This window comes from Mastigoproctus giganteus, chromosome 8 (assembly GCF_048544385.1).
Source record: "Mastigoproctus giganteus isolate SK-2022 chromosome 8, ASM4854438v1, whole genome shotgun sequence".
NCBI lineage: Eukaryota > Metazoa > Arthropoda > Arachnida > Uropygi > Thelyphonidae > Mastigoproctus > Mastigoproctus giganteus.
In genome coordinates this window covers 190,968,344-190,982,634 of record NC_143582.1, presented here as the reverse complement: position 1 = coordinate 190,982,634, position 14,291 = coordinate 190,968,344, and the positions used below count along the sequence as shown (strand labels likewise).

The 14,291-nt window shown below is 36.1% G+C and overlaps 1 protein-coding gene across 1 annotated transcript in view; it reads left to right on the top strand.

Moving 5' to 3' along the window:
• LOC150082106 (PGAP2-interacting protein-like) overlaps window positions 1–13,030 on the top strand; it is a 66,866-nt gene extending 53,836 nt beyond the window's left edge. The window contains exons 11-13 of the mRNA XM_090380431.1: window positions 6,493–6,642; window positions 7,255–7,410; window positions 12,918–13,030. Coding sequence (XP_090236557.1) covers window positions 6,493–6,642; window positions 7,255–7,410; window positions 12,918–12,999 — 388 coding nt within the window. The 3' untranslated portion in view covers window positions 13,000–13,030. The remainder of the gene's footprint in view (window positions 1–6,492; window positions 6,643–7,254; window positions 7,411–12,917) is intronic.
• The last annotated feature ends 1,261 nt before the right edge of the window (window positions 13,031–14,291 follow it).

The following is a 14,291-nucleotide window of genomic DNA, read 5'->3' as shown; positions in this document are numbered from 1 at the left end:
TGCAAACAAAGAGACCTTTATCCACATCCCAGTTTCTTGCAGAAATAATATTGGTCAAGCTTACCTCTTTACCCAAGGAGTCAACTTGTCCTCTGAGCTAATGCAAGAATTTAAATATTAATGTAATTGTAGAACTACTTGTACAGTACTTCAATGGTTACATTTAAAAATAAATACATCTACATGACTGAAATGATGAAAACCACAACACCATCACAAATTTAGAACAATAAATGATCGAAAATTGTAAAAAGAATTAGGGCAGGGTGAAAATCTGGGCACCAAGGTCAAGGAACTGCCAAAATCATAGTTTGTTAAAAGAAAGTCCTTATTTTATTAATTAATTTTTTTTTTGTTAATTTGGTAAATGGTATTGTTGATACTAAGGCAGTATCAAATACTCATGTAAGGCATGGGAAGGCAGAGAGAAAACATGAATTGCAGATTCAGTTGTGGTTACAACAAACTTTGTTGTAACCACATAAGTTGTAATAAATATATCACTGGTCAATGCCAAAAATGATTCTGGCTTGAAAATAGTCAGTTCTTCTTAATTTCAGCAAGAGAAAAATGAATATAACATTTAAAACTGAGTTTTAACTCTTAGTTAGCTCTTGGTTCCACGATATAGCCTCTCTTATGATTTAGGGGAATATTGGTGAATACTAGGGAATTTTGGAGTCTAGAGAATAGATAGGTTGGTAACACTGAAACAGGAACTGATACGCCATGTTTTTTTTTTTTTTTTTTTTGTATCTCTGTGTATCATTTACCTTGCAAGTGATGTTATGAGTGATGTTCATTTCTTTTTTTTTTTTTTTTTTTCCTAGGTTTATGGACAAAAATTACATAAAAAGCCAGGATGCCACATAAATGTGTTAACAGTGTTGACAATCTTTATGTGTGTGGTCATGTGACATTTTCCACTCAGAAACGACAATTGACTCCACTTGTGAAGTCAGCTTACTATCATTATTTTGGCTGTAAGGTAGGGAATGAAGACAAACCCTGGACACCTCATATTTGCTGCAACACATGCTGTAAATCTCCGTAGATGGTTGAATAACAAAGGACGTTCAATGCCTTTTGCCATCCCAATGATTTGGAGGGTGCCTCCTCTTCAGCATGGCATGTCAATAAAAAGGAAGTGGACTGTGGAATACCCCAACATCCCATCAGCTATCCGACCAGTGGCACATGGGGATGGTCTGCCTGTACCTCATCCTCCAGAAGAGTACATTTTGGAGTTTGATGAAGATGGAAACAGTGAGAGGAATGATGGTCAACCTGGGCCTTCAAAATCACATGATCCTGATTTTGTGCCAGAACCTGAGCCTCTGAGTGAGTCACTCAAGGTGAACTAAGTGATCTAATTCAAGACCTAGATCTATCAAAAGACAAAGCAGAGCTTCTGGGATCAAGGCTCCAACAGTGGAATCTTCTGCAACCAAATGTCAAGGTGTCTGTGTACAGGAGCAGGCAGAATGCTTTGACTCCATATTTTAAAAGTGAAAACAACCTTGTTGCCTATTGATATCAATGGTTTTATGACAGCTTTGAATGTGGAGGCTATTCATAGACTCATCAAAGCTAAGTTTAAAAGCTGTTTTGCTCCACAATGGCAATGCTCTTCCTTCAATTCCTCTAGGCCATGCTGTCCACATGAAGGTGATAGAATGGTGAAGGTTTGTGCGAGGCATTTGATGTATCACAAATGTATTAATTGAGGATGCCCACAGGGGTCGGTGTTGGGACCAATATTTTGGAACGCTGTTCTGGATCAGTGGCTGAACAGATCTCAAGCTTCTGGAGGTCTACAGGTGGCGTATGTGGACGACTTAGTTGTGGGAGTTTCTGGAAGGTCCAGAACAATACTGGAGCAAAAAATACAGAACATTTTGGATGACTTGTCCGCGTGGGCCACCTTAAACAAGTTGAAAATTTCACCCAAAAAAACCAACTTTATGGTGTTCAAAAATCACTTTGACTACAACCGTCCGCCCAGAGTGCTATTAAAGGGAAAACAAATTCCTCTAGTTTCTAATACAAAATATCTAGGAGTGATTTTGGATGACAGGATGGGTTTTCATTTGCATGTGTCGCACCTAAATGAAAAAATCAAGAAATTCACCTCTGCAGTGATTCGGATTTCTAGGAAGGAATGGGGGCTTAACAAAAGAACTATGATATTATATTACAGAACTGTCTTTCTGCCAATAGTGGCTTACGCGGCAGGAGTGTGGATGGGTGCAGTAAATAAGGTCCGAATCAGAAGCAAACTCATGTCACTGCAGAGATCAATGTTATTGGCTTTTTTACATGCTCCAAGAACTGTGTCAACAGCGGCGTTGCAGGTCATTGCAGGAACCATTCCATTGGATTTATATACAGTAAACCCCCGCTATTCGCGGTATCTGTATTCGCGGTTTCGCGTATTCGCGATTGCCGATTTAATATAAAATGAAACCTAAAAAAATGTGAATTTTAAAACGCCGTGAATATTTTCCGCCATAAAAACATGGGCGTGGCTAAAATTATCTTTCCCAGTCAAAACAGCGCTCAGTGGGTGGGGGGAGAGGGGTGAAAAAATCGCGAGCGTGGATGTTTCTCGCTAATCCTTGTTCAGTATGTGTTAGTCATGGAAGGTTTCGTCGTTTGATTTTAATTTATATATTTATAAATTGAATAAATTTATCAATTTATAAATTGATATGCTTACAAAAATGATAACTCTACCGTTTTTCAGTGTAAAACAGACTTTTTCGAGTGCGTTAACGGAAGAAAGTGACTTTATTGTGGTCAAGTTCTTTCTAACCCCTACAAAAATATGGTTACGAATAAAAAGAGAAATGTGAAAATATCAAAGGTGATGACACTAGCGAATAAAATTGAGTTATTAGACGAAATTTCTAAAGGTGAAAGTGTCTCCTCAGTGGCAAAACCATTATAAAATCAATGAGTCAACAGTACGATCAATCAAGAAATCGGAAGGAAAAATCTGCCGTAGTGTCCGTGAAACCGCGCTAATTGCTTCAAAAATTTGCTCTGTAACTCGTGATGTTAAATTAAAAAAAATGGAAAAGCTTTAAATCTGTGGATAGAAGACCGAATTCAAAATAAAATTCCGTTAAGTTCACTCATCATTCGTGAAAAGGCAAAACTTCTTTATCAACAACTTTAGCGAAACTGGTGATAGCACTGGCGGGATGTTTTTTTTAGCTAGCAAAGGCGCTGATTTGCAAGATTTGTTTGAAATTTCTAATAAATATTACATTTAATATTAAATTGTTTCTTATTTTCATTTCGATGCCATATGCTTGCATTTCACTATGTACTGTCTATGTACATAGTCATATTATGAAGGTACATATAATACATACATAGACAAAATTTTAGACTACTTTTTCTTATATATTTCATACTTTGGAACGGAACCCCTTTATTACTATGGGAGCCATAACTCAGTATTCGCGTTTTCGGTATTCGCGACATTTCTCAGGAACGTAACCCCCGCGAATAGCGAGGGTTTACTGTATTATGTATCGGGGAATGCTGTACGCACTGAGGAGGGGAATTTCGACTGAGTGTTTGGACATTTCCGTTGACCTTACTAACAACGTCAAAGAAGAAAAACTTAGAATCTGGAGTTCATTAGTTGAAGTTTGGAGGAATCGATGGGGCTCTTCTGAGGTAGGACAGGTAACGAGGAAGTTAATCCCATCAGCTGATTTTGCAATGTCAAAAACAGTGTCGTCATGGTTTCATCCTTCGATGTATACCAACTATATATTGACAGGACACGGGTCCTTTCATGAAAAACTACATTCTCGAGGATTGGAGCCTGATCCGTGGTGTTCCTGCGGCGAGGCAGAATCTTGGACACATGTTTTATTTCTTTGTCCTTTGTATGGATCTGTGCGGAGCCGACTTTTCAATGAACTTACTAACATCACTGAGGATAATGTGCAGGTGCTTTTGAATGACGCTTCCAGTTTCCAGGCCTTGCAGAGGTTCGCATCTGCTGTGTTCACCAGAAGGACGATCATAAGAAATTTGTCGGAGGTTGAGCTGGCAGCATATTTGAATAATGCATAAATGCATCTGGGTTGGGAGCTTCAGATCAGGAAGCTATATGTCTGATCTGTGGTTCCTCAACATGTACCACTACGGTGGTTTTTTTTTTTTTTTTTTTTCCCTTCTTGGCTCTTGGGTTTGGGCAACCTGAGACCAGGAATGTTGGCACCCGACAGTATTGCACTTTTTCTGTCGGGTGCAGGATTGTGCTTTGGCGCTAAAGATCATAATAGTAGAGCAGGTCCGGCTCCACGTTCCGGGGACGGGCATCACTTAGCAGCTGTGGATGACAGCTGCTTCCTGATGGCAAAGTGACCTGACATTAACAACACACTATACACACAAACACTTCTTTAATACAATTTTAACCTTTCCTATACAAAATTCAGTTATTAGTTTTAGATCATCGTTCAAAATTGAATCCATCTCAAAATTTTCTTCTTTTGAATATTCTATTTCTTAGCTATAATTCAGGCCCACTTTACAGTTTCTCTGTTAAAATGTTTTAGGTGGAGATGGGCACATGCCTAGGTACCACCCCGACACAGTATATACACACACACACACATGTCCACATGAAGGAGACATATGAGAATATGAAATCAATTCATTCTGGAAGCAATGAAGTACAAAGCCCACCAATGGTAGATCTGTGGAGACCTGAAGGTGATTGCAGTACTGCTGGGCATGTAGTTGGGATACACGAAGTACTGCTGTTTCCTGTGTGAGTGGGACAGTCGGACTAGGTCCCCCACACTACAAGAAAAAAGTCAGGCCTCTAAGGGAAAATCTGCGCCCCTGGGGAAAAAAATGTCCAGCACAATCCTCTGGTTGATCGAAGCAAAATTCTTCTGCCCCCTTTACACATCAAACTGAGACTCATAAAGAACTTTGTTAAGGGGATGAACCAAGATGGAGAAGCTTTCAAGTACCTGAGAGGACTGTTTCCACTGTTGAATGATGCTAAAGTTAAGGAAGGAATCTTTCTTGGTCCACAAATTCGTGAACTTTTAAAGGATGAAAACTTTGAGCGAGTCCTCCAGGGTAATGAGAACACAGCTTGGGAAGTCTCTAAAAGTGTTGTGCATGTTGTGAAACCGAAGAGCTGAAAAACTACGTTGAGACTGTGAGCAACCTTCTAGAAAAGTATCGTCAATTAGGCTGCAACATGTCACTGAAAATCCACTTTCTCAACTCTCATCTGGACTTCTTCCCTGACAGCTGTGGTGCAGTGAGTGATGAGCACGGTGAGCAATTCCACCAAGATATTTCAGCAATGGAAAGAAGATATCAGGGTAGGTGGAATGCTTCTATGCTTGCTGACTACTGTTGGATAGTAACAAGAGATGCCCTGGAAGTGGAATACAAGCGACAAGCAAAAAAAGGTGTTGTCATGAATAGTTCACATTTTGAGAAAGTACTTTCGGTTCCCGTGCAGTTTTCTCGTGTTCTTTTTTTTTTTACGTTTTAATTAAAAACAACTATGATTTATGTTGTATCAAGAAATTGTAAATATGAGATTGTTTTAATATTACTTTTCACTCTGACTACTACTGAAATTATGATATTCTTAGACAATAGCGAAAGTACAGTATCTCAAAAACTGGAGCTAATAAAAAGAATTTCTGAAGTCATATTCATTTTTCTCGACCCAAAATTAGTCAAGTTTGCCTATTTTAAGAAAGGAAAAAAATTCCAAGAATTTTTTTGTTGAACAGTGATATCAAGATAGTACTTTAAATGTACCTAATTTACTTTTAGTTCATATATTATATCTAAAATAAATATTGATAGCATCCACATGCTATGTATCTGCTTATTTGTAATGTTTTTATATTTTAAGTTGTATGGAATTATTTGTCCCAGGTGCAAAAGTACCCAGTTCTGACTCTGACACCAAATGAAAAAATGCAGCTAGTTTGGCCACTGCCTTTGCCCATTTTTGAGTTTTAATGGCTTGTTGTTGTTGTTGTTGTTTGTTATTTGGTTTTTAGGAGCATTAGCAACTAAGGCCATATTGCTCCGGGGATATGCAGTGGTCATTCCCTGACCTTTCTGCATCCTCTGTATTTGGTGGTCACAGGCTCGAACCCCGGTCTAATCAAGAAGCATGTGCTACGCACTGCTGCTCCTGCCTACCTGGCTACTGAGGTGCCAGTTTTAATGGCACATCAGCTCTTATGGTCATAGTAAATCTTATGAAGGCACAAATTTTTTTGTATAACCACTTTTGGATTAACAGTTAAAATGCTTTGTACCACAACCTTTGTGGTACAAAGGTTTAGTGTATTATTTCATTATTTTCAGATTTAAACTAAAATTGTTTATTATTATTCTTCACATAATATTTAAGCAGATGAATCTTGTTGATTAATATTTTTAGCATTGTTGGTATATTTACTGTTATATTTATTACAGTACAAACCCTGTAGTGTTTTTGGGATATCTGACTTCTTCTCCTGAGAGTAGCAATTATTTTCACTTGATCCAGAAAGGAAATGTAAAGGATATTGATGCCACAGATATGGATCGTTGGTGTGAATATATTATGTACAGAAATCTGATACGGTTTGTATACTTATTATTTTAATTACTTGGTTATACTTGTATTACTGTTATTAAACAATGATAGTAATATTTGGTAGCTCCTACAGTTTATCCATTGGAATTTCAGCAGTTCCCACAAAATTGAACTCAAATGGCAAGCCAATATAATCCTATTGAAGAAAATGAAACCCATTTCTTAAAATTTCATGGTCATTGGTTAATTTGAAGACTTGGTTTGAAGTTTACTGTAGGAACTATAGGATATTTTGTGAGTTTCAAAGCACTCTTTTACAATATAACTATTTCTGATTCTGAAAAATTGGCAAGTAAGCTATTTTGCTTCTGGGGGAAAAATGGCAAGATGTAAACTAATTAATATGTATTTCAGTTCAATACTGATGAAGGTTGATTAAAATAAATTCCATAATAATATGCATAATTAAAAAAGCATGATTTAATTCTTACTGTGTTGAAACTGATACCACCTTTAAAATGTCTGTTTTGGGACACGGATCAGAATCATCATGAAATATAGTTTTAAAACTACTTTACTTTTTATTTAAGAATTAATATTGTTTATTTATATAATGGATATAATTATATATGCATTCACCATCTGTTGTCTCTCTTTAGGCTTGGATATGCTCGATTATCTCACGGAGGCCTTAGTGATACTGAGTTGCAACTGGCCAAATTTTTTATTCCTGACGATTTAAAAGGCTTTGAGGATCATAATTTATTAACTGTAAATGAAAGTGAAGTCAGCTCAGAAATAAGATTTAATCCAAAGTAAGTTCCTTAGGATATTTAACATTTAAAGTCATTTTTGCTTGTCTGAAATTTTTTTTAAACAAAAGTTTTATGGTTATATTGCGTATACTACATTACTTATGTAGTATATGCAATATACTACAATATACTAAGGGGCTTAGAGGGGAACAGGCCTTCTGTGTGTTATCAGACACTCAGTCTAAAACACTGATGGATCCAATATCTTTCTATTTCAGAAGATTTAGGAGAAGTCCGTTTGGCCTGCCTCCCTAAAATCCACTCATGCACACCTCAATGGTAAGCCCTGTTATGTCACTTAGGTGGCAACAAACGTGGTTCTCTTCAAAATACCTGGTCAGCGTGAAGAGGAAAAGACCAAGCCCTCCAGCACATGACAGTAAGACGAAACAAATGGCCCTCAGTCCCCAGTGGCTTTCACTCCTCCTCTTATGGCAGCGAGAGGATCAGAATGGAAGCAGAGGGTGCTAAGAATCTCTGGGTACGACCAGGCTGCATGCACGGAAACTGAACTTGGCCTGTTACAACGTAAGATCGTTCATCGGTGAAGACAGGATATTAGAGCTGGAAAAGGAACTAGAAAATGTGAATTGGAATATCATCGGTTTGGCTGAAACAACAAGAAGAAATGAATCACTTATAAGTTTATCAAGTGGAAATCTGCTGTACACCTGAAATCTGCTGAAAGGAGTGAAGGTGGAGTTGGCTTTCTGGTCCATAAAGATACATACATCACCAAGGTTGTCAAGACTACTACTCAGGATTTCTAAGAGGTATAAGCTAAAGGTTATAATGATTTATGTACCAACATCGAGCCATGATGATGAAGAGGTTGAAGAAATGTACACTGAAATTGAGAGTCTTCTAGATGAACAGAAAACTCACTATACTATCATTATGGGGGACTTCAATTCTAAGGTTGGAAAGAGACAAAACAGTGCAGAAAGGAGAACTATAGGAAATTTTGGAATTGGTGAAAGAAATGAAAGAGGTGAAAGACTTGTGGAATTTGCAGAATCTAGAGGAATGTCAGTAATGAACACTTTTTCAAGAAAAGGGTGAACAGAAAGTGGACATGGAAGAGCCCAAATGGATTAACAACTAATGAAATAGACTTCATCTTCACTAACAGAAGATATATCGTGAATGGTGTTACTGTCTTGAACAAAGTAAATGTTGGAAGTGATCACAGAATGGTAAGATGCACACTTGATATAGATGTAAGAAAAGAAAGGAAAAAACTGACTCGAATAAATAATACAAAGGTCTTTGAGATAACAGAAGAGGTAAAAAAGCAGTATGTACTGGAACTTAAGAACAAGTTTGAGCTTCTTCAGACTGCTCAGGACCAAGATATTGACCAGGAATATTATAACTTTCTGAAAGTGATAAAGCCCAAGAAACCTATAGGTAAAAAGCAATCCAAAAGAAGAAAAAATTAGTCAAGAAACACTTGTCATGATGAACCAAAGACAACAAATGAAGAGCAAGAAAAACACTGACAAGGAAAAAATTGAGTATACTGAGTTATGCAAAGCCATTAGAAAGAGACTCAGAGAGGACATAAGAAGATTTAACACAAGAAAAGTAGAACAAGCATTAAGGGAAAACAAAGGATTTAAATCAGCAGCCATGAACAGTAATACAGAAAGACAAATGATACTGAAACTGAAGAATAGTGATGGTGAACTTATAAATAGCAGAGAAGGCATAATTCAAATAGCAGAAGACTACTATAAAGAGTTATACAAGGAGCAAGGGAATGATGCCAGCAGTGGGGAAGATGGATCGCAAATTAGTAACACATACAACATACCTGATATCCTTCCTGATGAGGTAGAACATGCGTTGAAGAAACTGAAGAATCAGAAATCCCTGAGGGAAGATGAAGTTACTGTAGAGTTGTTAAAATTGGGAGGAAGAGACATGACACAAAAACTGGCAAGACTCTTCACAAAATGCATTAGAAAAGGTGTGACACCTAAGGAGTGGAATAATGCAATCATAGTTTTGCTGCATACGAAAGGAGATAAATCAGAAATTGGAAATTATAGACCAATTAGCTTGTTATCCCACTTCTACAAGTTGTTCACAAGGGTCATTACTAACAAATTAGAAAGAATACTTGATGAGAATCAACCGAAAGAGCAAGCTGGCTTTAGGACAAGGTTCTCAACTATGGATCACCTTCACATAATGTCACAGCTATTGGAGAAAGCAAATGAATATAAAACACCATTATGCCTGGCATTTGACTCCATACAGCATAAGGCAATGTTTCGGGCACTGGAAAGACAAGGCATAGATACCCCATATATTATGATTTTGAAGAAAATATATGAGAATGCTACCTCCTTTATTAGACTAGACAATGACAGTAGTAAATTTAAAATTGAGAAAGGGGTTCGACAAAGAGACACAATATCTCCGAAGTTGTTTACTGCTGCCCTTGAGGAAGCTTTCAGAAGATTAGACTGGTTGCAGAAAGGAGTCAATGTGAATGGAGAGTACCTAAACCATTTACAATTTGCAGATGACATTGTGGTCATAAGCCATGATCCGAAAGACTTAGAGAAAAATCTTAATCAGTTATGCATAGTTAGTAAGGATTTTGGATTAAAGATGAATATGGCTAAAACAAAAGTAATGATGAATAAATATGCCACAGAAAGGGATATAATCATTGAAGGAGTAGTAATTGAAAAGGTGGAGTCATATACTTATCTGGGACAAGTCATTAGCTGTAATAATGATAAATGGCTAGAAGTCAAGAGAAGAATAAATTTTGGATGGATAGCATTCAGGAAATATAATCACATACTGAGGAGTGATATCCCAATTTGTCTGAAACGTAAAATAGTGAACCAATGTATGCTCCCCACCATGATTTATGGAAGTGAAACTTGGGCACTCACCGAAAGAATGGAAGAGAAGCTGAGAACTACACAGCGAAGAATGGAACAAATTATATTTGGAATCAGATCACACTGTTAGATAAGAAGAGAAACACATGGATTAGGCAGCAAACTCAAGTAAAAGACATACTTATCAAAACTAAAGAACTAAAATGGTCTTGGGCAGGGAACATAGCTCAAAGACATGATGACAGATGGACTGGTACCCAAAAGGAGCTAGAAGAAAACCTGGAAGACAACAACGGAGATGGGCAGATGAAATTCATGAGTTTGTGGGTAGTAAATGGATGGCCATTGCACAAAACAGACGGAACTTGAAAGTTGCTGGAGAGGCCTTCATCCTGCAGTGGATTGAAAATGGCTGATGATGATGACTACATTACAATGATTTTGCATCTTAGAGAGAGAGAGAGAGAGAGAGAGAGAGAGAGAATGAGAATGAGAATGAATTTGGTGATCAGTATAAAATAAAAAAAATTGAAGATGGACTGAACATTTTCATTAGAAGCAATCAGTTTGTCTAAACTGGTTGATCCCATTTAGTTCAGATAGTCGTATAGCCCTGATGTGCCTTGAAGGTAATGGTGTTATGACTTGAGATGTGAAGGGTGTTTGAACAGTGAGAATTAAGTGGAGAAACACATTTATTTTTGAATGGGATAATGATTGTGATCAATATCCCTAATGCTTGGAGGAGACGTTAGTTCCCACATATTAGAATAAAGGTGATATCAGAACTGTGCTAGCTATAGGAGTATAAAGCTTATGAGTCATGAAATTGTAGGACAGAGTGCAATACAACAGTAGCAGAGATATTTGACAGTTTGGTTTTGTTCCTGGGTCAACAGCAAAAACCATTTTAATTTTAAGTTGCAACTGATCAAGAAATATAGAGAAAAGAAAGGATGTACATGTGGTTTTTCATTGTCTTAGAGAAGGCTTATAATAAGGTTCTAAGAGAGGGTATCTGATGGAAAGAAAACTTGTACCATTGGGACAAATGCATTGATCACTTTGGGTAATATATGATAAAATAGTGTATAGGAAGTAAAAAATGTTGACGTTCTTCAATAAAGATTTCTTTGTAAATAACCTCTCTAACCTTGTTTTGTGATCAGCCCTCACATTACAAGGTGAGAATAGAGTAAAAAAAAAGTTAAGAGTAATTCAGGTAGAAGAGGAGGAAGACCTGGTTGGAGAAAATGAAAATAGATGTAGGAGAATGGGAGAATTTGGTGTTGCAGAAGAAATAGCTCTTAGCAGGAAGGAATAGTGAACAGGTGAAAAGAAGAAAACTTAAAAAGTTGACTACAAATATTGCTGGGAAGGTCTTAAAGTGATCATGATGACTTCTTTGGCCCACTATACATAAAGATACAAATCTATACACAGCAGAGTATAGTATAAAGAATAAACCCTTATCTTTGTGCTACTGTGGAGTCATAGTAAGTAAAGTCATTCCCCCCCCCCCCCTCTCTCTCTCTCCCTCTCTCTCTCTCTCTCTCTCTCTCTCTCTCGAAGTGGAAGGTGGTTATGGGTTAAGATTCTATCGTGGCCATAAGATTGCCTTAAAATCTTTTCCAGTTCCAGGCATTCTTAACCTTTTTACAAGTGTGACACATATATGTGTATATATATATATATATGTCTGTCTTCAAAGTTTTGGTTGCAGTATCAACAAATTGTTTATGTACGGATTATCTTGAAATTAGAGAAATGTGCTGTCATCTATCAACTATATTTACAAATAATAGTAGCTGTTTTTATGTTGGTGATAGTTTTGAATATTGTTTTGGGAGAGCTGTGCCCTGATTTGATTTTAATTATATTTTTGACAATGATCCCACTCTACTGTTCTGTAATAGCCAAAAGCATTTATATGCATAATTTTTCAATTATTGAAATTTCAAATTCTCTTAAAAATCTCACTTGGGAATGGTTTAAGCAGCTTTTTTAATCAGTTCAGTTCAAATCATTTTAGCCATACTGGAAACTGTTATATGACATAGAGAAGACAGTCCTTTCATTATGGACTGAAAGCATTTGATTTGAATTCTAGTTCTGAAGCAGGTTGTATAAACTTTTTAGCCACACAGACTGTGGTGTTCGGTCACATGACTTACACCATATCTAGAAAAGCTGTTGTTTTTCTATTATATGAGAACAATATTGGTTTTAGATTCAGTTTGAGCAATGTTTGACAACAGATCTATTTCAGTCTTTTCAGCATATCAGATTGCTCTCTGTAGCAGTACAGTACAGTAGCTTCACCACTTGTCACTTATTTTGAAAAGTCTGCCTTCAATTCCTGTCATAGACTGGAAGAACTTATGGCTTTTTTGCTTTATTTATCTGCTCATGGGCAGAGAGGTAGAGGTTTCTCCATGAGTTATTCTCACCTTTTCATCTCACATGATCACAGATGTGTGAGCATGTTATTCTACAAATGCAGTGCACACAACCCTGTATTAGAGTTAATGTCATGTTTTCATGACATAATTGTAATTCTAGATTTATTACATATTCCTTGTTCCATTTTTGTAAATTTATTTTTGTGAACATAGGAAAATAATATTTATTTTTTACTTTAAGGTTTGGGTCATTCAATGTTGATCACAACTGGGAACCTATACATCTCTATCATATGAGTACTCCAAAGTATTTTCTACCCTGAAAGACCTAAAAGACAAGCTGCACTTGCCGTGTGTCCAGTTCTACCTGGTGCTTCAGTAGAAAATTTTGATGGTCTCTCTAAATAGTATGGGGAGAAAAAGACTGTTAATAATTGAGCCATTGATTTGTGCAATGGAAGAATTTTTAGCCATATTTATTTCTTTTATATGTTGAAAAAGCATTTGATATATTAATCAAAATATAATTTTATGCCTAAAATTTTGTTATTGCCAAATAAATAATTTTTTCCATTTTCTTTGATGCAGCTGTTAATCTCCACTCCTACTTAGTAAATTAAGTTACATTTTTTTATTCTATTAATTATTTTAATAAACAAAAGTATTCAAAAAGAGTCCTTGAGCATCGGGGAAAACACAACATAAAAGAACTTAGTAAACAGTAAAATAAAAAGAGTTAAATACAAAACTGTAATGATAAAATAAAAATTAATAAAAAAAAGAAAGAATAAATTAGGAATTTTATGAAGTTGATAAAGAGACACTACCTCAAACTTCTTGTTTTATTTTGATTTTAATGCTTTTATGTATACTATTTATGTATCTATATAATTCATTTTATTAGTTTTTATTTGATTCATATTTTAATTATTTTTATTTTATTAAAGTTTTGCTTTGAACTCTTGTGTTTAGTTAGTTGTAGAAAGAAATCTTTTATATAAATATTTTCATTTGGATTTATAGGTCGTATAAGTAGGAAATATTCTTCAAAAGATCATTCTTCAGAATTATGGTGCGTACATATTGGTGAGTGAGTGATGTTTTGCTACACATTGGTTTAAATCAGACCCTTCACATTGCCAGCAAGTGAGTGAGCAACAGTGGTATTGCTGATTCCCGATCAAGGAACATTTCGCACATGCATGCTGGACTTCCCCTCCCTGCCTTTTGCAAGTGTTGCTCTTGTGAACAGATTGATCTTGTGAAAGATGTCAAAATTAAACAAAGAAATTTTTAATAAGCAAGGTGCAGTCGCAATCTGTATTTTGGAGAGAAGATGAAGTTAATTTTAGGAGAAAAAGCATCACAGATAAGTTGTTGACTGAAGTGTCAGTTGACTGCAGACTAGAAAGTGGAAAGGTGAATTTATTATTTCATTTAAATAGGCACATATGTACAATGTGTGTGTGCATTTATTTATATAGGCTTATTCATCTTTTTCTTGTAAAGAAATTACCATAAATCTAGAGTTAAGGTTAGAATCAGTAAACATACATTCCAAACATAATGATAATATATGAAAATATTCTTATCATTACACATGTATAGGAGGTTG